This window comes from Psittacula echo (genome assembly GCF_963264785.1).
Source record: "Psittacula echo genome assembly, chromosome: 1".
Classification (NCBI taxonomy): Eukaryota; Metazoa; Chordata; class Aves; order Psittaciformes; family Psittacidae; genus Psittacula; species Psittacula echo.
Window position 1 is genome coordinate 65,222,487 of NC_137735.1, and position 27,498 is coordinate 65,249,984.

The following is a 27,498-nucleotide window of genomic DNA, read 5'->3' on the forward strand; positions in this document are numbered from 1 at the left end:
TCTACGTTCTTAGGCAATTTAGCGAAATATCTTGATCAGAAATTGGCCAAGTCATTTGAACAGAGAACACATTTAAAATTCTTACTTTTGACATTCAAATATTATCACTATTGCACCTAGAATATCAGAACAAAGGTTAGAAGAAGAGAGAAAAAAATCATGACCTTTCCCCTTTTCATTCTACTACATCAGAACACACAAATGCAAAAACTCTTTTAACTGTCTTAACTGACTGTCAGTAACACTCTCGGCAAGTTTACTAACAAAATTTAGTTTTTTGAACCATCAGTGAAATTCTTACATATCTAACACAAAAATGTTTTGAGGCTTGTCTCACAGAACCCAAGTATTAGTGTTGCTAAATTATTTTGCTTCCCCCAAGACAAATAACAAACACGTTATTTGCTCAAAATGAATCTCTATTCCAAAATATAGGAAAAAATATAAGTAATGTAGCTTAACCCTCTGCATAGGAGAATTAGATTATTATCCATAATCTAAAATATAAATAAATAAATGGGACAAGCTTACCGCAGATATTGCTTCATAGCACTAGTAATTGTCTTCACTTCCCAATCTACAGAGTTTTCCAGGTCAACTTCATTGCAGGTTTTTGCATCTAGAAAATAATCAGAATGAGAAGAAACACATGAAAAAACGGAATTCTAAATAAGTATGCCCTACATGAATAGCAACAAAGTGAATTTGATCATTATGTATTGCTCACATGAATGCAGAAGTAGCACATCCTTACTGTTAGTTAATAAGAATATCCAAACCTCTTTATAAATTCTATGCCTATGTTTTGTTTTAAAAAATATTTACTGCTAATTTATTTTAGTGAAGAACTAAAAATCACTTCCATGTAAAACGATCTCTACAGCAACTGGTATTTCCACACCTTTAATTAAACAAAGATGCACACAAACACAGGAGGACATACAAAAACAGTTCAGAAAACAGACCCACTAAGAGACCTTTCACCAGGTTAGTTGAAAGAGTCTTACAACAAAACAGATCAAACTGAATAGTCATATGTCTGAATCTGGTGAAAGATTTTTTGACAGAATACAGAAAACCACACAGCACACTGAAATGTTTTGCAATCAAAAAAAAAAATCCTTTTGGCCTCAAAACAGGAGGTAATAGCTAGTTGACATAAGATCACATGCAGCCAAACTAGCCCAATGTATTTGGTAACTTCAACTGTTTGAGCTTCTGTTATTACTGTTACATGTTTACATCAGGCACTACAGTAAACTACAGCAGTAGCTGACACAGATTACGTGTTGACCAGTTCATACAATTCAAAATTCATTTGTTATTTTGCTTGTCAGACAAATGACAGACACATTTAAAAAATCAAATTAGGATCCCTGATTAAAGGTGCAGTCTTTTTACTGGGACTAAATAATTCTGTTCTAAAGGCTGTGCCAAGCAATTATTTCTGTAACTGAATATTCTCCCTCATTATATCAATTATTTAAATCTCATTTTAAAATACAAGTCAGATAACATTTTCTTCCAAATTGTTACTAGCCAACCACCATGCAAAATATTCAGGATTGTCTCAGGAAAGAGTTTATTTTTTCCCCTCTGTTTAGCATGCTGGCTGTTTCGGTGTTCAAATTCCCTCTTTTTATTTATATTTTTTTTTTCTGTGAGAAGAAAACCTTTCTACCAAATTAATTAAATAAAAAACTGCCATCACATGAGAAACTGGTGAAATCTATGAGGATTTGGTTACTAAACCACTATGTAATATCTGTTTAAAATAAAAATAATAATAATTAAAAAAATATCACAGCTTCATAATCATCAACCTCCTTTACAGTCAAAGTATGCGCTCAGTTTTGTGAAATTTGCTGATGAATCTGAGGAAGAAAACAAGAAGCATCTTAACTCAAAAGCAAACCTCTTAAAAAAAAAAAAAAAAAGAAGGTATTGCTGAAATATTCTATTATCTCTTGGGGAAAACAAAACAAAACAAAACTTCGGTTCTGCCACCAACCCCAAACAATCGCTAGTTTGACTGTAACAACCATTCAAACTTATAGCCTGTTTTTCATTTTTGGTTTACAGTTGTCCTACATTACTCTGTGCCTCACCACCCTATAAATCTGACTGTTCCTGCTCCATTTTCCCCTCTGCTTCAAACATCCCAGGCCATTATATGAACTGGAACTTCAACTGGGATTGCAAATATGACAACTAGTTTCCATTCTACTTGTTCACATAGCAGCCACTGTACGCTGAATGGCAACTTTAAGCATATAAAAATAACTGTGCACATTTATGGAACAGCTTTTGACAGATCAGCTCTAAATTTTAAGCAAATCTTTCTGACAATAAGGGAGCTAGAGTTTATAAAAACAGTCCAGTTCACTAAACTAGGTTAGGAGGAGAGTCTCTGCTTTCACACGCAATATGCCCACTGTAGGAGTGTATGCATACTGTCATTTACTGCATATAAAATAATAAATTCAGTATAGTTGTTTTGAAAGCTGCTCGTTTTGAACAGGCAGAAGTACCTGAAAGTTTTCTTCTCCAAAACATTATGTCTGGCGTTTTTCATGCCAAGCAGTACCAGAAATGAAACTCGAACTCCAAACCCTTAGCAGTCACTTCACCACAACCAAGGGTCTGTATGAAAGCTCACCTATGCAGTAGTTTGTATGAAATTTACGTAGGCAGCTATGAAAGCTTGTATGACATAAACCACATCAGATCTATAACGTAGATCACAGACAAAACAGGAATTGGTTCCTGATGCATTTTAAGAACTGAGCCTCCTGATGGCTGACAACGCATTCTGTATTGCTTATAATAGATATACACAACATGAAAAGTGCTAACTGTATCCCTGTTCACAATGAGATATCAGATTAATTTAGCATTTTCCCTTGAAAAGTAATGAGTATTTTCCTTTTCAAATGCCTTACTGGAATTTAGATGAGATTACTGCTGCAAAATAGATCACCATAGCACAATAGCAGTTACAAGTAACTTCAAGGAATAAGTTACTTGCAAAATAAAGGTGGTTTAGTTTGGTTTGTTTTTTGTTTTTTTTCTTAAGAATTGTATACTTAATTGCTGAGTCTCATTTTATAGAAGATCTAGTTTTACTACATTTTTGCATTAGACATGAAAACCTATGCAGTCATAGTATTAGAAAAGCATATATTGGTCTTCTCATACTCTTGACTCTCAATGTACTTTCCCACATTTTACAGAAAACGTTCTGAAGAGACAAAACTACATGCTATTATGTCTCTGGTTACCATTTGGAAGATTTTTTTTTTTGCACTTTGGGCCTTTCAGACTGTGAACCTCATGGTCAATGACAGGTAGCCTAAAATACTTTGAAACCTTATCAAACATTTTAAAATACAGAAACCTAATATGAGGGTTTGATGATTCTGAAAAGATCTTTCATAAAAGGCTATCTAAGAGTATACGCAGAGACAAAGGATTAAAGATTAATCAGTCATTTTAAATTCTCTGTACCTCTGTATCTCAAAAAGAAGCCCTCTTTATTCTACTCTGAGAACAGACAGATAAAGAGCACAGATAGGATCACTTTCAACAAACCAGCAGAAAAAGAGCACCTGCTTGCACCCTAACTTTTTTCTGTTCAATATTTTGCCTCATCTTGATACCACTGTATTCTTCCTACTTCAAATAATATATGAATCTTGGGACTGACAGAAAATGTTTCTAATTTTTAAAAAGATAACTAAAAGCAGATGCTGGAATCCCCAGTAAACTCTTCCAGCTGCTACCGAACCACTGGCAACCTGAGTCTATTTAATTTGGACACCACTAATGGCAACGAGGAAAATTTGCCTGCCAGGTCTGCACACCCAAGCTAAGCCAGTAAGTACAAAACTGAAAAACATTTTATGATACCAAATGCATTTAATCGAGGCACTCTGAGTGATAACTCATCATTCTTCCTATGGACAACAGTTAAAGATGGTTATTGTTTATAAAAGCTAACTCCAACACAGATAAACAACCATAAGAACCTGTTATAGATCAGTCATTTTCATTAATCCCAGCTTGTATTTCCAGAAAAAGTAATTTGCTACAATATTTTAAAGATATAGGCAGGTTTATGTGCATTAATGGAGAACTTCAGGGTGCTGTTAATATTGATAAAAGTAAGATATCATAAATTAATATTTAGCAAGGTCATTGTGACAGATTGATATGACATGCAGGTCTTCAAGCCTGATGTCTTATAATTTCTGAAGAGACAGCCTGTTTGAAAAAATAAAGGAAGGAAAAGAAAAAGTTTTACAGGTGGCACTGAACTGACAGCAGCATATAATATAAAAGCGCTTTGTCATTCACATAATGTCTGGGGTAATGAAATGAATTCACTTTCTGGCTTCCTCCAGTTTGCAGTGCCAAAGAACACTGTGTTATCAGCACAGATGGAGCATGCATGGTTCTGGAGAAGAGCCTGGTGCAAACTGCAAACAAGCTTCTTTGCATACCAATGAATCCCTGAGAATCAGACCTTTGCTGTCAAGTGACAGGTTTGGAAGCTCTATAAAAATGAACTAATCCCAGTGGTCTTGTCTGACTGCATGTTCTGTCAGTGCTCAGGACAAGGAATTGGGAAACATGGCACATCTTGCAGTCATGGCTACAACTTTGGTGAGAGATACCAGGCAGACGAGGGATTTCATCCAGGTGCCAATACTTCTATTTTCTTTCCTTTCCTCCTTCCCCTAGGGAGAGGAGAGTGGCAAGAAAACTATAGTCACTGGGATTAAAGATGCATCAAAATTTCCAGAAACAAAAGGGAGAATAAAGTTTCTGAGAATAATTTTATGAATCAAAAAATCTAAATGCTAACTAGGTATAAGAGAGTCTAAGATGTTACCCACATATAAGAACTATACTACTAAGTTTATAAAAACAAATCCTTTCTCCATCTGTCTCCCGCCTTGGCACATAGTTATTATTAATACGTGTATCACAATCCTCCTCTTAAACCAAAGAGCTCTTTGCCAGCAGGCTTACACTAAATGTCTTCTTCTGCTCAGTGATTAACTAAAGACACACAGGGGCATGTAAAACTGTACGTCTTAGACAAGGGAGTAGAAAGGTGGCAACTTCAAATAATGAAGCAATAATCTTCAAACTTTCCTGAATTTAGTATTTTGGATTTTCTGATCAGACCTGTCAACTTAGGCTGCTTCAACCCCACTTATCAACCTCACTTATATCAACCTTGCACAAAGCCCATGGTTTGCTCCTACATGTCCCATAGCAGTCCTATTAGTTTATTCCTATCAATTAATCTTGGCCTTGCTAACCCAGGGGAACTTACAATGATACGGGGTTTATTTTCATGGACTAAAGCAAACTAGACTTGGCCCACATAAACAACAACTACAGGCAGATGCTTTTAAAACTAAGTATTGACAGTAAAACAACATAAAATATTGAAAATAATAATATTTGTAAAATAGAGGCATACCCATCAACAAACTCAGAAGTCGCTGGACCTTTGAACTCACCCCCACAACTCTGTACAATCCTTGGTCATTTATACCTTTTATGCAAAAAGAGAAAAGAAAAAAAAGACAGAAGATCAACCACAGCCAAATTTAGCATTAAAAACATTTCCCCTGGCAACAAATGCCTCAAAGACAGACAGTTGTGAGAACAGCATTATAAATAAAGTATTGCAAGAATCCTTTTGTTCTGTGTTTTTAAGATAAGTTCATGTTATGTTTTGATAAAGGTTTTGTGTACCTCAATTCCACTTCAGAAACTGGGAGTAAAAGCAAACAAGGACAAACCATTGCTTAGAAAAACAAACAGCCAAACACACACAAACAAACAAAAAAGAAAACAGATTTTTTAAATGACAGATTTTCAGATTTTTAAATGACATTTTGGATCCATCAGCATCTATATTCTAATAACACAAGAACTAAACCAACGACCGCTAAATTAAGATTTTTTTTTTACTGAAGTTAATTTTGCCTTCTTTCAAATATGTGGCTGACAAAAAGAGTTTGGATAAAATAAAGAAAAACTTAAGCCTATTCCCAGTCCTCAAAACCAATGCTTTTTCAAGTTCATAAATGCTTTCCATTTAAGATACAAGACCTTATTCCAACCCACTGTGGTCCACATACTAGTTATGTCCAGAGGCACCACTATAGGTTACTCAAATCAGTACTTCTCGGTATGCGCGGGATGAACAGAGATGCCATAACCAGCATAATATCTTCAGTTCCCTATTCTAATTTCATGTGGACTCTGGACCATTTTCCTGTCATTCCTGTGTCCTTTCGTCCCACACCCACACTCATTTTTCTCTTCTTCTGCTGCTTTTGCCTTCCTTTACCACACCCAGTTTTATCCCCAGGGAAGTATAACTATGAATATAAATAAAAGGAAAATGGTAGGGAGAGAAGCAGTAGGCAAGGAAAAAGGCAAAATAAGGTATGTCTTTGTCTTTGTTGCATTGTTTCAGAGCCCATTTAGTGGGACGTGAAATATTACAATCCTGAAGCCGACACAGACGTTTGAGAGGCCACATAATAAGCAGCCATCTACAAACACCACAATGCTCTACCTCTATATTTATATTGGCCTGGAAGAGTAGAAATGCCACAAAATACCTGTGCTTCTACTCCAAGGAATTTTTTTCAAATAATAGATTATGTGGTATTCTTATTCAAAATATCCTTCAACAAAGGAAGACTTGTGGAGAGTTCCCAGTTTCGATACCAAACTCTTCCAACCACAGCAGGAAAATTAAAACCAGTCATATGAGAAAAAGTTTCTTCTAAAATAAATATTAGATGAAGTATGTAAAAATCATTAGCCTTTTAATGAGTTACTGTCAGACACAACCATAATACACAGCAATAATTCTCAATACGGTGGAGGGAACTTTGCATTTTCTACCTCTTACTGCCAAGCCTAGCTACATCTTTTCCTTCTTCTTTCATCCCCTTCTCTTCCTCACACAATCTGCAGATTCCTCCCTGTTAGCACTGCTCCATCCTCAGTCCCAGTGGGAAGCTATGGCAGCAGCTCTTAATTCTCTTGGTTGCTCAACCTGGGCAAAACTGGCCCTTTTCCTTCCCCGGGCTGCAGGCACCACTGTAATGATGCTGAGTCTCAAGCTAGATGCCATGTTCGGAGCTTGCTCAAATTAACAGAAAAAGCCAGATCTCCATTATTTCATCTGTGGTCATCAAAAACCACAATTCTAGAGTATGCTTGCAGTTTAGCTATGCACAAAAGAAAGAACCACAAAAAAGCAGCCATGTGGCCACAACACCATTCTTCTCAAAATAGGAGGTTATCAACCCAACCAAGTAAGTTTTCCAATGATCCCCAGACAACAGTGTCATAGCATGCTATAGACCACTTAAAGACTGCCAATACTAAAAAATAAAGCAAACCCAAACACCACTACAGTCCTTGATTCACTCCAAAGAAGGATGCAGTAGGAATCTGTCCTGAGAGCAGCAATTATTTTTTTACTTCCAGTTTCTCAGAGATGTCCAGGAAAATTCTGGTACAAAAGTAACACCAAGCTTTTAAATGCTCTGCCAAAATGCATCGCACTTTTTTTTTTTTTATACAATATCCTCTACTACTTTTAGTACCAGAGAAGAAGCCTTCTGCATCATATGCAAGAAGCTAAAAAGCTGAAGAAATACTGTCACAGTCAAATACAGCTCAGCTTTTGCTTATCTCAGAAGTTGTTTAGTAACTTTCCCTGCTTCTGGCATTAAAACTAGGGGGAACCAAACTGTGCTGACCCCAAACATACATTTATGGGCTTAAAAATGATTAAAGTCAAACCACAGAAACTACTAATCAATATTAAAACAGACCTGATATGCAAAGGTCTCTGAAATGATGGCAGTATTGAAACCAAAACAATCCTCCAGCAATAATCATGAGTCTGTGATAGCAATTATCAGATAATTGATCAGTTTCAAATTCATCAACCTGAAAAAAGCACAGCTAATTGCTAGCAGACATCAAGAAGTGCAAAGAGGAATTAATATTTCAACACAGTTCTAAATTATACCTTTAAATGTACCTTTAAATGATGTTTAAAATATACAAACCTGGTTTGAGACAGTACCATTTCTGTTTTAATCTGCACACTTCAGATCTTTAGCACATCCAAGACTGATAATGCTTGGCATTTACAGAACACAATTGACAAGATGACTCATTGCAGGGAAGAGCTTACCATCGACTAAAACATTGAGGGGTTCAGATGCTGTGTCTGCCGACTCAACCAGTCACTATTAGCAACATTGAGCAGTAGAGCCCCATGGCATAATTTCCTTCAGATTCACATTATCGCAAGATGTTTGGCTGTTTGATACTGGAATTTGGCATAGGTACACGATTTGTGAAATATGTTTACAAAAATAAAGTACTGTAAATAAAACAGGAGTTTGTACTATTGTAAGCAAGGTATGTAGGGAAGTTTACTTTGTTGCTGGCACTGTACATGTGGCTGACACAGACTAGTAGAATAGCTGTAAATATAACTTTTTATAATCTAAGTGCATAGTGCAGAAACAGCTGTACAAGTGACACCCTACATTCAAGGTACTGCCACTTTTTTTGGTATGTGAAAAGGTTTTCTACTTCCTCCTCACCATCTTTTTGTCTCATGAGCAGAATGGACAGACAGCTCAATGCTGCCATCTCTCTCTGCAGCTCAAATTAGCAGCTCTGGTAGTTCTAAAATCAAGACAAACACCTACCACATCCTCACAGAAGGTACAACCAACTCGTTGCACACAAAAATATGCACAGTCTTTACTACCAGAACAAACAGCTCTTTGATGTTTATATAAACTTTTATCCCGTTGCGTAAATTAAATAACTAAAGAATAAGAATGAAAATAAAATAAACTGAAGAATCTTCAAATGTTCTCTGAAGAGACAAAACACAGGTGCACATCCAACCAGCATCATGTTCAGCATGTGAGAGACAGGCTGCCTATCTCAATGCCTCAGCATCTCCTTATCGGGTAAAGCACGGTCAATGTCTGACAAGACAATGCTGAATCAGAAGCTTACATGCATCTTAATCAAGACACTGCCTTCAATTCTTCTATTCATTCAGAGCAAATAATTTCCTTCTTGGCTTTATAAAAGGGAACTTAACAGAGAAAAAATGATCCAGCCATTGACAAGTTTATGTTCAGTATCTCTGCTACACTCTTCTTTCTCCAAATACCAGACTTTTTCTGCTATGACATGACAAGACTATTCTCAGTTTCCACCCACACTAGACTGTCCTCTCTTTCCACCCACGCCAACCTCACACCCATTATGATTAAAAGAGATAAAAACATGGCACACAAGCACAGTCTCTGAAGAGGCATCTGTCCTGTTTTCTTCTGCTGAACATAACTTGCTTTGATGTGTTACCGTTAAAGTAAAATAATAAAGTAAAAACTGATTTAAGAACAAGCATAGGTATAAAATCTGCAATCCGAAAGATGGATCTTTTTTCTTCATTGTGCAACTATTTGGCCAAATCTTTATGACGCAAACAACTGAACGTCCTCCTAGCCCTCTATTTGTATAGCTCAGTAGATGCCCTGCAGAGCACACAAACTGATGCTTAAGGAATGCTTCAGTTAGTCTCTTGGATGAAGTCAGGATTTTAGTTAGGCTTGTTTATTTAAAAACATTAAAAAAAAAAAACCCGCAGTTGATGTTAAGTTCAGCATTCGGTAAACAGAAAATCATCAGCAACTGCTTGAAATACAATGGATGAATCAATTTCACTGAAACAGAGCTATGTGGATTGCTGAGTTCCTGGAAGGTAGCAGTACCTCACCTAAAGCCACTCTTGAAGCTCTGAGAAAATAAATATTTATTGAATACTGACTTTATTTTTCTAAGTACTCCCCAAACCAAAATTAATAGAAAAAAAAGTCAATTTCATTTTTAATAATTACCACAAGGCACTATTGACTGCAGGTCTGACAAAGGCTGTGTGCAAGGAACAGTGAAGCTGCAAGGTCTCCAAAGACAGAAAATACTGCAGCTAACTTTGGTAACTTTAATTCTCTTCCAAACTACGCTTCAAGGCAGATCCCACTACAGGGACACGTGCTTCTAGCCCATGAAAGTTTATCATCAGTTTCAAACAACAGTATTAGGTGAGGTTACACATATATTTTGTACTATCTTACATGCACCTACATCATAGAATCATATTTTGTTTTGGTTTGGAAGGGACCTTAAAGACCACCTAGTTCCAACCCTCCTGCCATGGGCAGAGACACCTTCCACTAGACCAGGTTGCTCAAAGACGCATCCAACCTGGCCTTGAACACTGCCAGGGATGGGGCAGCCACAAATCAAGACCTAAAGGACAGGGTGAACTTGAGCCACCACTCAGTTTAACCTACCCACCCACAGTGAGAAGAAATCACATATCTAACCCATTTTCCATAGTAGCCATTTCATGAAGAAAGTGTTCACAATTTTTCCACAATCATGTTTGTTTCACTTTTTCTGCAGATTATCAAAGAAAGAAAAGAGACACTACTTAAAGAGAACTATTCAAACATGCCTATAGATAATAAGCCAAAATATAGTAAACTCCACACTGCTTTCAGTAAGCATGACTCATAAGGTATTGTAAAGTAGCTGGTCACTGTGCTATAGAACAAAACCGGCCTTTCACTACGTGACCACATGCTACCCTTTTCATAAAATCTGCTTCATCCACTGCAAAGAGAAGATCCAGTCTATTTCAAAGCAGGATTTTGCAGTGAAGGCAACTTATCTGTAGGATGTCAGCTTTATCTGCAGTATTTCCCAGCTGAAATATTCAGATTGTAAATGCCAGTAACTGAAATTTTGAAGTGATGAGACAGGCAAACCTTATTTGAAAAATATTCAAAAGAACAGAATGAACAAAAATAACACCAGCTAGAATATGGTCTAATCTGGAATAACATCTTTAATGCATCACACAGGACTGATACAAAAAAGGCCAAGAGAAAAACGATTTCAGATAGTTCGTGCTGTTTAAATTCTAAATTCTCAGTATCACAGAGGCTGATCGTTCTTCCTAATAGTATTGTATAGTAAGTGCATACGTGGAAGATACAGCTTTTCAGTAAGATCCTGCATTGACAGGAAGTATGAACAACCCATTCTTCTTTTGATTTATCTTATTTAAGCTGGACTGGGATACAGGAAAAAAAAAGACAAATATTTTACCCTGTGCAATGCTCAAATCTCTAGAAAAAAGATACAAATCCTACAAAATCATAAATCTCCCTCCCCTTTGGGAGAAGGTAAGGAAGGTCAACAATTTTGGAGAAAAACAAAATCTACAGAGAGCAATTTCAACATCTCTTTTAGCAAACTAAGAAATACACCATCAACGAGTACCTATTTTCATATCCACCTCTTTTTTTAGAAAAATAACAAACAAACAAACAAACGAAAGAATCACAGCTAAGCAAGTAGATTCTCCACACAATACCGTATACAACACAGTGAGCCATAGCGGCTGGTCACCTCCCATTTCAGCATGTCTATTGTTTTCTCCTCACATGGCAGCAATATCAAAAGCTGATCATACCCAGTGGCCAAGTTATGCAGGGTCTGTGACACAGCCTCTCAACAACCTAATCCCAACTACCTCTTGAATACTGTCTGCATACTGACCTTTCTGCTCTGTCTCCAGTTTTGGAGACAACAAAGAATATATGAAACAGTAGCATCCTTGTCCCTGTTGTGAAACAAATACCACCAGAAGTACTTCAGTACTTCTTGGTATTCACTTCCCTGCTCAGCTCTTGTTCTTCTAAGTGACTAAACAGAAAATCTCCACTCAAAGTCCACAGACAGATTAGTAAATCAGTCTGTTTCAAAAGCAAAACAAAGGTACAGAAACTGCCTACAGGAAACAGGGATTTTTCTCGGCTGTTTTGCACAAACACAGGCTTCCTTTGTCAAGACGGTGCTATTACCCGTTCAAGCAGTTCTTGAAAACACAGTTCTTGAGTGAAAGCCTCAAGAAATTACAAATAGAAGAAATATTACAAATGACTGGAACTGGACAGAAGGAAACTCCTGTTGTGGTCAGTGCAATATCTACTAGGTTACGCCTTTCCCAGGTATCTCCAGGGGACTAGATCACACGGGGCTTCTTCAAAGAGCAGGCCAGCTGCTCCACCCTCTCCACAAACAGGTTGGATTGATCATTACCTCGTGTTTCAACAGCACTGATGCACTTTTTGATGATGGTGAACCCTATCTTATCCAACTGCGCACCTACAAGGGAGAAAAAAAAAAAAGCTTGAAAAGTTGTAAAGCACCAGTAGAATTACTGTCCTTCACTCAAAAATAAGGCTGGACTTAACCGCATAACTAGTGCTTCTCCAGCAAAACTGTAAATATTCTGGAATGGGAACACTTGATCACTTTTTCTAGAGAAAATTCATTCCCCTTTTGTCTTTCACAACTCTGCCTAGCCCAAGAAAAGGCTCAATCTGGTGGTAATGGCTTCACTGAATCTGTTCACAGCAGCACCCTTTGAAGAATGGGATCTCTGATTAGGTACATATGTTGGCAGATGCAAAATGGAATTTAACAGTACTTGATGCAACATCGACAACATCTGAGAGAGTTAACCAAATGGAACAAGGAAGTACTTATGAAGAAAAAACATAATGATCAACAGCAGGGCTTTTACTGAGTCCTACCCCAAGCCAAAAAATTCCCACACTAAAGATACGGGACACATGTATATCATTTCACAGAAGGTAATGATCTGACTACACAAAAGCAGATGTATTAACAGGACAACATCTGAATTCCAGCATTCGTTTGTTGTTCCTAGCTTATTCTTCTTCTTCACAACAAAACTTCATTTAAAAGCTTATATTGCAAAACTGCCCTTCCTCCAGACATCTGGCCTTCTTGCTCCTGGGGACCTGGTCTTGCTCCACAAAAATAAATATCGGTGGAAAAATTTTTGTTAATAACACCAGGATCCAGCTTCAAGCAACAATTTATTATAATAATAATAATAATAATAATAATAATAATAATAATAAAGTCATAAATTCCCTGATAATGCAAGAAGGATAACTGTTTTCACTCATACACTTTGCTAACAGAATAAAGCTAGCATCATTTAAAGAAAGCCATCTTCTCTATTTCCATAGTATGGTTTACATTTTAAATACGCACATTCAGGTTTTTTGCTGACCATTATGTTGTCAGCTGTGATTGCTTTTAAAACCATACTTATGTGTTCTAACAGATGTGTACACACAATCTGGATTAGGAAATGTGATGCATTTACATAGAAATTAACTCTTTTTTGAGTCAATTTCCAGGATAAATTAGCAAAATCAACCAGACTGTTTCTGTAGCTTATGTCCACTCCTACAGGTCTTATATATGTACTAAACCGAGTTACTGGAAAACTCATTCATTACAAAATCCACAAAGTATATTCAAAATTTGAGATTAAAAATAAAATATTTAATTATGTTAGATCCACAGAAAAAACATTTACTTTTGCCTTTCTCAATTGTAAAATGTTAACAAAAACCAGCTTTAATAGTAATTCAAATACTTACTTCCCTCTCGCTTTGCATTTGCTCTATTCATATTGATGAACAGCTAACATGAAAAGAGTAAAAAGGCAAGTTATTTTAAAGAATCTGAAGAAACTAGAAACCATACACTCCCAATTTTAATGACCAGTAGGCACAAATACAGTTGTTTACAGTTAGAAAGTATCACCTCTAACAACAACAGCTCTAACAGCAGGACCAGAGGTCTGTGCCCCCTCAGAAAGTACATAATTGCACTTTTTAAGGATGTAAATACAAAAACCAAAGAAAAATCTCAACAAATATAGTCCCTTGGGGAGCAGAACAATCTCAATTGTTAGCACAGCCACAGAAATCAACTGTGATTTACATGCTCCATGTTCCTATGTTTCTCTGCAGGTTAGTTTACCACAGTTCAAGCTCACTCAGTTGTGAACTGCTTTGACGAATCCTGGGAATTATATCCCAGCCCAGCATTCCCAGAAGCTGTAAGAAGTTTTAAGTTGGCTGAGTGCACCTCAGCCAACATCTGATGGTAATAAACAGATCTGCAGATGCAACAAGAATTTTACAACAATAATGCCAATAAAGCCTACTGCTAAAATCCCCAGTAGCCTACTACCAGGGACAAACATATGATGTGACCCATTATTTTTGGCCTGCAAGACCAGTATTTATGATTGTAAGATTAATCTGTAGCATGTTTCAATTCTGCAGTTCAGACTCATTTCCTGATGTAAACTAGAAATTAAGCAAATTTAAGTACCACTTCATTCCCATTGACACAGATTTTTTAGATCTAGCTTATAAAAAAAGAAATATAATAATAATAATACCATATAACGTAACTCATGCAAGTCTTGCCACTGGAATGTAGCATGTCAACATAAGGCTAAGTACACATGGTTATATTAGACATCCTCTAGAATACCAATAACATCACTGTGATGGGAAGCCATTTATGAAATCAATGCTGTCATCACAATGAAAAATCTCTCCTATTAGCATCAGCAGTTATCTACACCAAGCTTTACCAAGTTACTCATCTCTCCTGAATTTTACTTTTATTCTTTCTTCATTGAATCTACCATTTTGCAAACTACATAATCTCAGGTTACTAAAGTATAAATGGGATCAGGAAGCAGGGTGTAAGAGAATTTCTCCATTACACCATAGATAGATATAAAATAAAGACTCTTACAGCTTCTTTTCCATCCAAAGCTTCCATCCACAGCTTCCTGTCTTCCTCAGAAAACGCCTGCATGGTCACGGGAACTCCAGGCCTGCAAATGTACCAACCACACAGAGTAACTGCATTCCCCAGTGACTACAAAGTCTATTTCCAACAACAAAAAAAACATTATCCTAAAAGTTAGGGTCATTTTATTTGCTTCGTTACTGAACACTATTCACCTTTAAAATACAAGGTATAGAACTGATACATACAGTAGGAGATAACAGAGGACAGAGAGGAAAAAGGAAAGTGAACATATATCTGAAATAGCTCATTTTTGATAGCTTGTTGACCTCAACACTTGCTGTGAGTTTCTGTATTTTCTGAATTCTAAACAAACTTGCTCTTGCGTTGCTGTTACAGAAAAAAATGGCTTTTGTCAACTTACCTGACATGCAGTCTTCAGCTTTAGAGCAGTGACAATTATTATAGTTTTTCAGTATATATCTTTAAAAAATAACCAATTCTTAATGCAGTATCTCATTACAAAACTCTACTATCATAACTTCCTAAAAAGCAGGGATGGACAACTGTGGGATGTAGGGATTAGTGAACAGAGATTAACAGAATTCTACTTTTGTGTTTATGTAACAGGAAACTAAGAGTAATTGTGTGGTTCAGCATAGTGTACAAAGCAAGGAGAGTTAAAAGCAGAACAGGTTATTTGGGTAATTATTTTTCTGCCAATTACAAAAATCATTGCATTCAGCCTGCCAATACCTTTGGCAAATTCATAAATCTCATTATATAGAGATGGACAGAAATAAAGAACTAATTTGCAACATTCTCTCTCTCTCTCTCTCCACCTCTCTTTTGTATTAAATCTATTTTCAAATACCAAAATAGCTGTAGAGGGAAACGTTGTATCTAAAAGGAACAACACAGAAGAAACCAACACAAATCCCACCTTTACTTAAAACTGCAACAGTCTACACACCCTATTTTTACAACTAGAGAAATTTATAGTTGGTTTTCACCTTGCCATAAATTTTACCAAACCACACAATTTAATTGCAGTGTAAAACTCAATGGGTACAAATACCTCCTGCTCAAAATTTCTTTTCCAGATGCCATGCGAGGACAAGGCATGTACACACCTTCTAGCAAACCAATCTAAACTCAGGAGATCCAACTATAACTTCAGAAAATGGCACCAGCCAAGCAAGTCATTCTCTTTTTATCAGTTACAGAGAGGAAAATATTAAGCCACGAAAATGGAATCCCTTGTTACTCTCAGTGACAGACACTGAGCTCTTAGAGTGAGTGAGGGAAGCTTTGCCTTAATTTCTAAAATTAATAGCCTTTATGACTAGAAGAAGCTAACACTGGTATTAGAAGTAAGAGAAAGCAAAGCAGCTTCTTGTGCCATGCAAGCTTTTTCCAACGCAAACTGGTCTGCTAGCAGCGCAGAGTAGCAATCATCATAAACATGCAAACTTAATCACTCGGTAGGGAAAAAATACCCCAAGTAATGAGCTAAATTAACTTAAAAAAAAAAAAAAAAAAAAAAACAAAACACACACACAAAAAATCCCTCACATGCTGATTTTGTTTTTTTTTTCTTGTCTGCTTTCTTTTACTAGTTAAAACTAAAATGAAACAAGTTGCTTTTATGAAGGGCAAACTCCCCTTTTTTTTTCACTAAATTTGTAACTGTCAAGGTGCCACAGTATCACCTAGAGGCTGCATGAAACATTATTTGTCTTCAACTTAAAGTCAGAAGAGATAAAAAAGCCTTCTCTCCTCCTCGTCTTGTATTGGTAAAATTAAAATCCAAGTATTACTTCAGAAGGATAGTGCTCTTTATCAATAGAATGTCTTTTTGCTACCCCAAAAGACGTCTGCTGTCTCCTTAAGATTTAAATTTATCTCCATTTATCCTAGTCACCATCAACTAAGCATGATGAAGTACAAAAACCAGAAAAAAACCCCCATCTGTCTCCAGAGTTTAGCCATGATCCTAGCACTCTCAGAGCTCTAGTAATAAGTATCAGAATTTAAAGAAAAAAAAGAATCTTGGCTTTCTTTTTAAAAGAAAAATCCATAAATATGCAGCCAGCTCCAAACTACGCTCAAGTCACACACAAGGCTGAATACTGTATACTGAAAAGGTCTTCCTAAAATTTTACAATCTTGCCTCCTTTCTCAGCAAAGGAACAAAGAAAACCCCTCGGCCAGCCGTCAATCTGTATGTTACTTTTTAACTTGGACAAGCCAAGGGATAAGTATGCCCTGAGCTGATACCAAGGAAACAAGCTAATGGCCTGCAGCACAGAGCTAATCTCCATGGGAACATCTCAGTACTACACGCATATATTATTAAAAGAAAAATGTCTGATACCAAAGTCACAGTGGACCAGTTTGGTCTATTATAGCTGGACAGAAAGATGGATTAGATTTTTCCCACTTTTACCAGAGAAGAGATTGAAAACAAATGTTTTGCAGGATCAAGGAAATACTATTCTCCATCTATCTCTTTTCAAACTCCAGATACCCTACTGAACAGAGGTGGCACACAGAGGGGGTTAGACTGATGTTTCTCATGGTACTCTTTTAGCAACTTTATCAGACTTCGGTCAAAATCTGTTGCTGACACTGACCAATCCACTGACCCAAGAGGAGCTGATATCAAAAGTATAAATCTTCACTCCCTTTCTTACTGTTGGGACACAGTGTTAGAATAGCTAAGCCACATCCTCCTCAAAATAAAAATGCAATTTCAAACCATACTGTAGACTTCTAACAAATGCCACCTGAGTTGTAAATGAGTATCTTGTCATTTGCCAAGAGAGCTGGAAGTTTTCAGATGCAACAGGAATTTCACATTCCTTTGCCCATTGCTTATCAAAGAAACAGGCATGCTTCAGGCAGGCCAGTTTGACTGGCCACGCAAGCCAAGCATAAACCTCTGACCTAAGACTGTGCATGTGAATATATGATCCTTATCACAGACATATTAGCAGACCACCAGCAATCATAGGACAGAGGGGCCTGAGAGCATTGGCCACACTGCATTTAAAGTGAAATGCACTATGAATTTGATTGGAAAAAACCCTAAAACCTACAAAACTTGAAGATCTACTACATGATAAATTAGAATAGAATTTAATGGCATAAATAAGGAGCAAATGTGCTGTTTAAAAACAGCTCAGAAGGGTTGGATGCAACAACTCAACCAACAGTCCACTAATTTATATCTAACATGTAATGCTAGATATGATCGTGTTCTGCACAGATACAATCTGCATCACAAGAACGTAACATTACTACAGCAGCATTTATTTGCAGTATCCTATTAAGTTGGATTCTCTCATCTTCATTAATGAAGGAGGACTACAACATTGACAAAACATAAGAAATTGTAAGATCCTTTTAGTGAAATAAATGAACCATTCTTCTCTTTTTAAATAAGCAATAAAAAAAAAAAAAAAAAAAAAGGCAAAATCCCAATGCTCTTCTTCGTCTTCTTCGTCTGAGAATTCAGCAACATGTCATTTTGGAAAGCAGGATGTTGATACAACATGGTCATGACTGCATGAATTATTATTGTGATCGTCGTCTTCCACTACAGTTATGCATACTCCCATTTAAGCCGTATTTCTTCACTACGGTAGCTAATTTTTCCCTATGCCTTTTATGTGAGTTCATAAGATGTAGATATTTCAGTTTAGACCCTCTCTACTTCTGCTACACACAACTGAGGTAAAATCCAGTAAAATCCATGGCAGTGCTTGCCTTGTCCTCTAGTGACTACATTGGCAGAATGGTCCATTGGCAATGGTCATTGGCAGAATGACCACGGAAAAATAAGAACAAAGCACAACAGTAATACTACAGTAATGTTAACAACTACTTAGAAAGAGTCCTTTCCAGTGTGTTTCATGAGCTTACCTGTCTGAAGCTTCTAAGTCAAAACAGAATCGCCTGTCTATAGTATCTATATTTCTTTTGGTACAATAGGTAAGGACAAAGAGTTCCTCATCACCCTGTGAAAAGAAAGAGGGTTTTATATGTTTGACCGAGTAATTAAAAGCTTCAGTAAACCAGCTATACAAACCAAGTAAGATAAATTTACACTAAAATAATGGCAAAAGCTATACTGAAAACTGACACTTGCAAAAGAATTTGCTCACAGTTGCCATTCAGGTCTCTGCACAGTAGCATATAAATTCCATGGTCACTTTTAGGATGTAAACAAAAATATATTTAGCCCATTTTAGCTTGTACTTTACAGCATGACATATTACCACAGTAATTTAAACTAACAAAAATATTTTGATACAAATACCTTGCATATGTTACAATATATGCACACAATGAGTCCCATTTTATGGCAAAGAGTGCTCCTTTACTATCTTTTATCTGGCTTACAGAACCAGCCCTTTCTTCAAGATCAACCAACACTAGAATCATATTTTATCTGTACGTATTCAGAAATCAAACTCATCTGTGAACACTGCATGAGTTATGCCGGATTTAATCAAGGTTCACTGTAGATTTTAATTATTTCTTGTCTTAGTCAACGTCTCCAGATATAGGAGGTTGTCACTGAAGGAGTAATTGCATTGTGGGTTTCAAAAAGGGAGATCTTTTAATACAGCAAAAATGGCTTCATAAGCATTTTAGAATGCTGAATGCTTAGACACATACTATATTAACTAAAATGGCTTATTAGAATTAGAGTAAATCGTGATAAAAAATTCACAGAAGTACTGAAATGATTAAGGAAGGCAAATGCCACTAATTTTCAGTATGGCAGATTTTCCAGAGCTTTTGAAAGATTCTTCCAAAATCAATATATTTGTAAATATACACAGCCCTCAAAACAATGAAAGCCATCTCCCCTCTGCTCAAACTAATAGGATATAATACCCTGATAAAATTCCAACAACATGATTTTCTAACCGAATTTGAAGATAGGGCAGGGTGTACATTTACAGGAATATTGACTCAAGGATTATTTTCCATCTTTGGAGATCGTTTTTCCTTGCAACAAAATGCATTTCATCCATATTAATGCACTTATTTAACACGTCATCTCTGAAGGTGCCGAGTGCCCTCAATTCCCAATTATTTCAACAGGAATTAAAGCCATTTAAAGATCAACAGTCTTGGGTCTTGAATATTTCAGATGCTATCAAAGATATCTGAAATTACAATCAGTTGTCAGTACGAATTATATTCCTATTAAAATTCTCCATTCTAGTCCCTTTCTAGTACTTAAATCTCTGGGAGAAAAACTGGATTGAAGCATGTTAGAAAGAAATTTCTAAGTCTCTTATAACTTCCTGATTTATAGTTTAACAAGTTTAATGCCTCATGGATAAACCAGATCTCAAATGGTGAAACACTGCATTTTATTTGTACCATGTTCTCTGGTCTTCTAAAAGGAAGCAATTGAAAAGTCTGCAGAATTCTTATCTATTCATCCATCCATTACTTCAGGTTAATGTCCTCAAATGGCAGACTGAATAGCATGAAGGAGAAAAAAAAGGGGTAGAGAGGGAAAGTACTTGACACATCTTATCTGACACATCCTCTGATCTTGATAAAGGGCAAATAGAAGAGTAGAATATAAAAATATACTTACAACTTTTCCTCCTGATCTGTGTTCAAATGGGATCATGGTGAACTTCTTTGTCTCTTTCCTATACGTGCAATAGTGCTTCACCCAACTGGAACCAAAGGGAGCAGGCCCTACATAACACAGAAGCATTAAACAGTAGGTACTTTTTCCAGTTCCTGTGCTTTCTTCTCCTGCTTTTCAAAATCATATTTAAAAGTCCCATTTAATTCCTAATGCAGTATTTAAAACAAAGGAATGAATTAAGAACATAACAGAAAGCAATACAAATGTTAATCAGTGCTTACTATTCTACAAAGTGATACATGTATTTCACATTTATGCTTAATGACAAATGGAACACATATTTGTCTCACTGCTACAGACAAAATAATTTTTCCCTACAAAATAAACATCCCTTGGAAATTTTATTTAGGCAGATCATGGAAACCTAGTTTTACACTCTGTAACTTGAGCTGTAGATTAACACAAGCTCTACATAACCTACTGATGAACGTCTGATCCCATTTTCTGACACCAAAACTCGGTCCAAACTATTCATCAGTGCACACCCTACATTCACTTATGAGCCCAGTCCCCTTGATATAGATTTGCATCATAATGTTAACTGTTACAATTTGTATTCTGATCCTCTGTATCTCCTCACTTCTATTAATTTACTTTTTCTAAAAAGGAAAAGCCTGCTAAGAAATCTTCAGCTCTGAAGGACTCTGGAGAGTATGAGAGAAGCCCTTCTACAAATGGCTCAAGCTAACAGAGGATTTCACTGCTTCTAACATGGACAGCTGGACAGTCTCACTGCCCTGCTCCTCCCCAGCTCAGCTTCAGGTATACCCATCTCTCCCAGATATTTTCAGATGATTCCAAAGCTCATTATGACAAAGACCAGTGAACTGATCTCACAGAATAATGATTTTTTTTTCTAATTTTTTACTGCTAGTTCTCTTAAAACTTATTTCCGAATGATATCATACCAATGTTGCCATCAAGAATGTGGTAGAGACTTCAATTTGTGAACATTTTACAGAAGTCTTTACTTAACCAATTATCAATTAAATATCATAAAAGCAAAATCTCTCATCAGAATAAGCAAACTTTCTATAAGAGCACAACTAAAATACACAAATTTATGCAAAATATTTAACTAACAAAAAGAAAAAAAAATAACAAAACACAAAAATAAATTACTCTGTGGCCATTCCTTGAGGGCTAAGAGCTCTGCCCTTTATTTGGCTTTCTTACTAGAATGAGGAAGATTGATATAAAGCATTGACAAGATATGATTTGTGTGACATGCACCTTCCACAGCAAGATTTTCAACTCTAGCTTCCTAGTATATAGCCTGCTTTATTTGACCCCATGATCACAATTAGGTAATGAAAGCATGCCACTGAATCAAGGAAATGACAGTCAATTTCATCATACTAGACTAGCCCCATTTTCAGAGGTTAATTTGACAACTCATGTTGTTGACTACAAGAAATGGTTGACAGTCCTAGTGGAGGTCATTAGTAAAGGATTAAAAATAAAATTAAATACATCCTTTGGTCAAATAAAACTTCTCTTAATCCAGTCACCTTTGCTAAGAACTGACACACAGCATCATGCTCTTTTTATGAGCCACAATAACACTGCCATTAAAGGCTTTGGACATCTACTTAGCTGACTGCTTGATAAACTGTAGATCCTTTACATACTCATTACTGGTAGAAATAAGACTTGCCTATATGCACAATATGGGCACTACAGGAATACAAAAATACACCTTACTTTTTTCCTGTACATAGAGATAGCCTTCCATTGTGAAATGATTTGCTCTCTTATGTTCCTGTGGATTTCTTCTGATCTTGTTCATGAGCTCCTCTACCTCTGACCTTGTTCCTTCAAAACGATTTCGTGTCTAAAACAAGACAGCAAAAAACCATTAGTAAAGGGAGTGGAAGAAAGACTTACTCTGCCTGACAAATACAAGTTATAGTAACGAGTTATAGTAACCTACTGGGTTTGTGTAGAAAGGTTTTGGTAGCAGGGGGACTACAGAGGTGGTTTGTGTAAAAAGCATCCCCTATTCCCAGAAGGGCCAATGTCAGCCAATTCCAAGACTGGCCCCGTCACTAGCCAAGGCCAAGCCCATCAGCAACAGTGGCTGCTCTCTGTTATCCTCTGGGATAATGGAGTTAAAGCAGGGGGAATAAAACTGTGCAATTGCAGCCAGACAGAGGAGTGAGAACATGACAGGGAAACAGCTCTGCAGACACAATGGTCAGTGAAGGAGGGGAAAGGGGTGCTCCAGGTGCTGTAGCAGAGGTCTCCCTGGAGCCCATGGTGAAGACCATGGTGAGGCAGGCTGTCTCTCTCAGGCCATGGAGGACCCCAAACCTGAGCAGGATGCTGGAAGGAGGCTGCAACCCCCTGGGAAGCCCACACTGGAGCAGGCTCCTGGCAGGACCTGTAGCCCTGTGGGGAAAGGAGCCGACACTGGATCAGATTTGCTTACTGGACTTGTGACCCATGCTGGAGCAGTTTGCTCCGGAAGGACTTCAGCCCATGGAAGAGACCCACACTGGAGCAGCTCATGAACAACCCATGTGAAGAAGAACCCACACTGGAGAAGTTCATGGAGGACTGCCTCCTTTGAGTGGTACCCCATGCTGGAGCAGAGAAAGAATGTGAGGAGTCCTCCCCTGGGAAGGAAGGAGCAGAGAGGACATGTGATGAACTGACTGCAGCACCCATTCCCCATCCCCCTGTGCTGCTGGAGGGGAGGAGGTAGAGAGTTTGGGACTAAAGCCTAGGAAGAAGGAAATGGTGGGAGGAAGATGTTTTTAAGATTTGGTTTTATTTTTCATTATCATACTCTGATTTGATTGGTAATAAATTAATTATTCCCCCTGCCCAAGTCAGTCTGTTGCCAGAGTAGATTTCCAGACCAACGCACTGGCCTGTTCAGAAAGAAGTGAAATACGAGTGGAAAATTACTTTGGATTTGAATATTAAGGTTTCTTTATAAAATATTACTACAAATGTCAGCTTAGTTCATGAGATTCATACTAGCTGTCAGGAAGAAGAGGATATTCTGTGGTTATTGAGAAAAAAGCGACAGGAAGCGCACCAACAATGACTACACACTGAGACTATATACACGCTAAATGTTTTGATCACATACAAGCAGAAGCATAAAAACAAGCAAACAAAAATAAAGTCCAGTTGATTATTATTCGTGAATGTCACTCATCCCAAAGTCTGCAAACAGCCACAGGAGAAATATTTATTAGAATATTAGTAAAAACAAAGTAACCACACCATCCACAAATTACACAACAGGACTACACAAAATCACAGAGCAGCTCACACCTGACACAAGAAACTCTTGTTTGGTCTGAAAAGCACTAGCAATTGGCCAGTAAGCAAATACAAAACCCCAAACAATCATAGTAATACCTAGTTTTCTCCCCCATAAGCTGCTTGCCCAAATTCCATGAATCCAAAACACACATGTAAATTCTGAGCTAGTATTTTCCTCAGTTGATACATGTATTTTGAGGAAAGCACATCGTTCCAAGATGCATGTTGGTGTGTCCTGTTGATTTTTGAGAGCACCTTTATTTTTCTGAAAATGGATGAGCTTCTTAAAATGCTGCCTCACCTGTTTTATTTTTTAACTCAGGACAAGCATAGAGTTGCATGCACTGACAAATACACAAGTGTCCATTCTTGTACACAGACAGTTAACACTATGCTCCTGACTAGCCATCTGTACATTCAAATTCCAGATTTATGCTTGAGTTTATTCATGGCCACAAACACAGTGTATGCAAGCTGGTCAGAGCAGCCACCCATACCCATATGTTTTATAAAGGAAAGCTGAAGATATTCTTTAGATGATGACTAAGAACAACTTTCGTCTTACCTCCAGGCAAAACCACTGTTCCGAACCCTCCCCATATCCATCATCTCAATTTCAGGTCATATCTGCCTGCAAATTCTGGAGTTAGGCCCTGCACATAAACCCATTATGAAGGCTCCAAGCAATTTTCTAAGCTCTTTTTCATCATTTCCTAGAAGAGCTGCATTAAAAAAAATTATACTCTGAGCTCAGGACAAAGGCAAAAAACTGATAGCAACAGAGCATTCACATTTAAACCTTCCCATATGAGCACTGATCACTCTGAAGTCAGATGCTCTAAATGATCCTGCCAGCACCTTTGCCTTAGCTGCACAGTGATCACAAATCTGAGTGTGTGAAATGCACCCTGGGAATGGCAGGATGGAGCACCACAGTTTCCAGAAACCTCAAGAAAACCTCTATCTGCCTTTGTGGTATGACAAAAGCTGAGCTTAACCAGGGGTTAACCACAGCTGCTGCACCAGCATTGCTCCTCTTCCCAGGAAAGGCCAGGTTTGCTTGCAGGGCACAAGAGCATGGTCAAGTCTGCAAGGATCCTTGTGCAGGGTTGAGCACAGAAAGAGAGGAGTCCTGGGAGTGAGGGGGAATCCAGTTGAAGATACAGGAGAGGGGTTTTACAGGAGAAAAAGACTGTTGGAAGAACCAGTTTACTAGAGCTTGGGCTACAAGGCTGGGTTTTTTTCTTTCTTTTTTTCTTCTTTCTTTCATTTTTGGGGGGGTGTGTGTGGTATGTGTGAGAAGAAGGCAGGGTCTGAGGCAAGGTGTGGAGAGAAAAACTACATCATAATTCTCAGAATAAAGACAACCTGAATGAAATGGATGGCAATTAGTACAGCTGTACTGGCAACTCTCAAATCACTTCCATATCCAATGAGGCTCTCTCTACTGAATCTTGTACCTTTCAGCTTCTAACGTGTCAGCTTCTAGACAAACAGAAACACCTAAAATACTGAGAACCTTGACCTTTCATCATCCATCTGAATTCTCCAGTGTTGTACGTTGTATTTTAACAGACTTCATTCACTGTTAGACTCTTTTATGATGGTCCTTGTGTTATGTTTCTGTTTCTATAAAAAACTAGAAAAAGTAGCAGGAGCCTTTTATTTCATGTTTGATTTTTAGGGGAGTATTACAAATGACAAAAAACTCACTGGAATTAGCGATGATCTGTTCAGTGATGCGGTTGATTAGCCAGGAGATGGCACTATATACCCGAAGTTCACAGACAACGCACTAACATCGAGGAATGTATTGGCAATTACTGTACATACAGTAACTGAAGTGTACGATTTTGCTTAAAAAAATAGGAAGGAATAAATATCAATCTCAGCTTACATTTTGTATATTTATTTGCAAGGCCATTTTGTAATGACTGAAGTCTTTAGCAAGTTCATATCCTTGATGATAGAAAGTGAACAAACCCTGGAAAAATGATAGCACCTGAAATACAAACAAAAGACTTGTTAGAATGAAAAACTCAATTTACCAGAATACAACTGACACACATTGCATTTTTTGGGAAGATGAGAGATGAGAAAATGATTCTTATAGAGCAAATCTCCACTAATACCTACAATTTATGAGTAACAACTTTGACCCAAATATCAACTAGGTATACAGAGATGTTTGGATAGTCCTGTCTCTGGAATTTCACAACTGATCTTGATAAATTTGACTATAAGTAATATATATTTACCTATCTCTCAAACTTTCCTATTTAATGTTTTCCTGCAACTGCTCAGAGACCAATGATGTCTGGAATAAATATTTGTGCATAAGGAGGTAATGATCATTCTGTCATTTAGTCACCTCTCCCTTGGTCAATTCCCTACCTAGCTAAAGACCACATTGAGATAACTCTCAATAAGAGTCATCTGGTTTGTTCAAAGAGAGAAGCTTTTCCTCAGTAACTTTACCCATCACTACTTTTCGTATTCAGATGTGACCCTCTGTCAGAATCAGTAAATGATCCACATTACAGTTTCTGACTTCAGTGTTTCAATTTAAAAGAATGAAGGAGTTATACTATATTTGAAATAGGGTGAGGTACACTACTGTTTACCTCTCCTGTTTGGTTAGGTTGCTGGGAAAAAGCAAGTAGCATAGGAAATAACAACTCTTTGATAAAGAGAATAAACTGAAGAACTTATTTAATAAAGTCTGAAGTAATTTAAAAAATAAATTCAAAAATCCACATCAATTTAAAGCATTATGAAAGAGAAAGGGGATAAGAATTTGGTACTAACTAATTTCAGTTTATTACCCTAGTGTAAACTTCAAATACAAATTGAACAAAGTTCAGCCCTATCCAGAGGGAGCTCTCAGGAAAGGGAGAGAGACATGTTGCAAACACATAATTTGGCTGTCTCTGAGGAAACTTCAAATGGCTTGAAACACAAGAACTGAAGCCAAAGCTTTGTATTTATTGAAAAATCCTCAAAACTAATATATTTAAAGCAATTTACTCCCACTTTCATGCAGGAATAAACTATGTTAAGATATGTTATATTAATACATTATTAATATATTATTAAAATACACAGGTCATTAACTCCATAATGACCAACTACTTTGATTAGGGTCATTAGGGACTATTTTCATTATTTCATTATTACATTAAAATAATCATATTGGTAAGAGGACAGACTTGGTCCAAAAACACAGACTTCAAAACACGAGTGAATGGAGATCACTTCCATAATCTACCCTCCCTTGAACTCACTACTACTATTCTCTTGCTGTTTCACAAAATTGCATTTATACTTCAGATCTAATGCGCGCTTAGAAAACTTTAGAATAAGCTCTTCTCAGAGATTTAAATAAGCCAGCTCAGTACATAGAATCATGAAATAGTGTTGGAAAGGACCTTAAGATCATCTAGTTCCAATCCCCTGCCATGGGCAGGAACATCTCACATTAAACCATGTCACCAAAGGCTCTGTCCAACCTGGCCTTGAACACTGCCAGGGATGGAACATTGACAACTTCCTTGGGCAGCCCATTCCAGAGCCTCACCACCTTCACAGTAAAGAACCTCTTCCTCATATCTAATCTAAACTTCCTCTGTTTAAGTTTGAATCCGTTACTCCTTGTCCTATCACTACAGTCCCTAACGAAGAGTCCCTGCCCCAGCATGTAAGATTTTCACTAAAATCCAGTG

At 37.1% G+C, this 27,498-nt stretch overlaps 1 protein-coding gene across 1 annotated transcript in view; it reads right to left on the reverse strand.

The window, feature by feature from the left end:
* ARHGAP10 (Rho GTPase activating protein 10) overlaps nt 1-27,498 on the reverse strand; it is a gene marked incomplete at its 5' end in the record, with an annotated part of 156,700 nt that overhangs the window by 65,170 nt on the left and 64,032 nt on the right. The window contains 9 exons of the mRNA XM_080639076.1: nt 532-619; nt 5,495-5,569; nt 12,256-12,321; nt 13,638-13,680; nt 14,815-14,896; nt 18,739-18,833; nt 20,438-20,544; nt 22,202-22,331; nt 25,674-25,778. Coding sequence (XP_080495202.1) covers nt 532-619; nt 5,495-5,569; nt 12,256-12,321; nt 13,638-13,680; nt 14,815-14,896; nt 18,739-18,833; nt 20,438-20,544; nt 22,202-22,331; nt 25,674-25,778 — 791 coding nt within the window. The remainder of the gene's footprint in view (nt 1-531; nt 620-5,494; nt 5,570-12,255; nt 12,322-13,637; nt 13,681-14,814; nt 14,897-18,738; nt 18,834-20,437; nt 20,545-22,201; nt 22,332-25,673; nt 25,779-27,498) is intronic.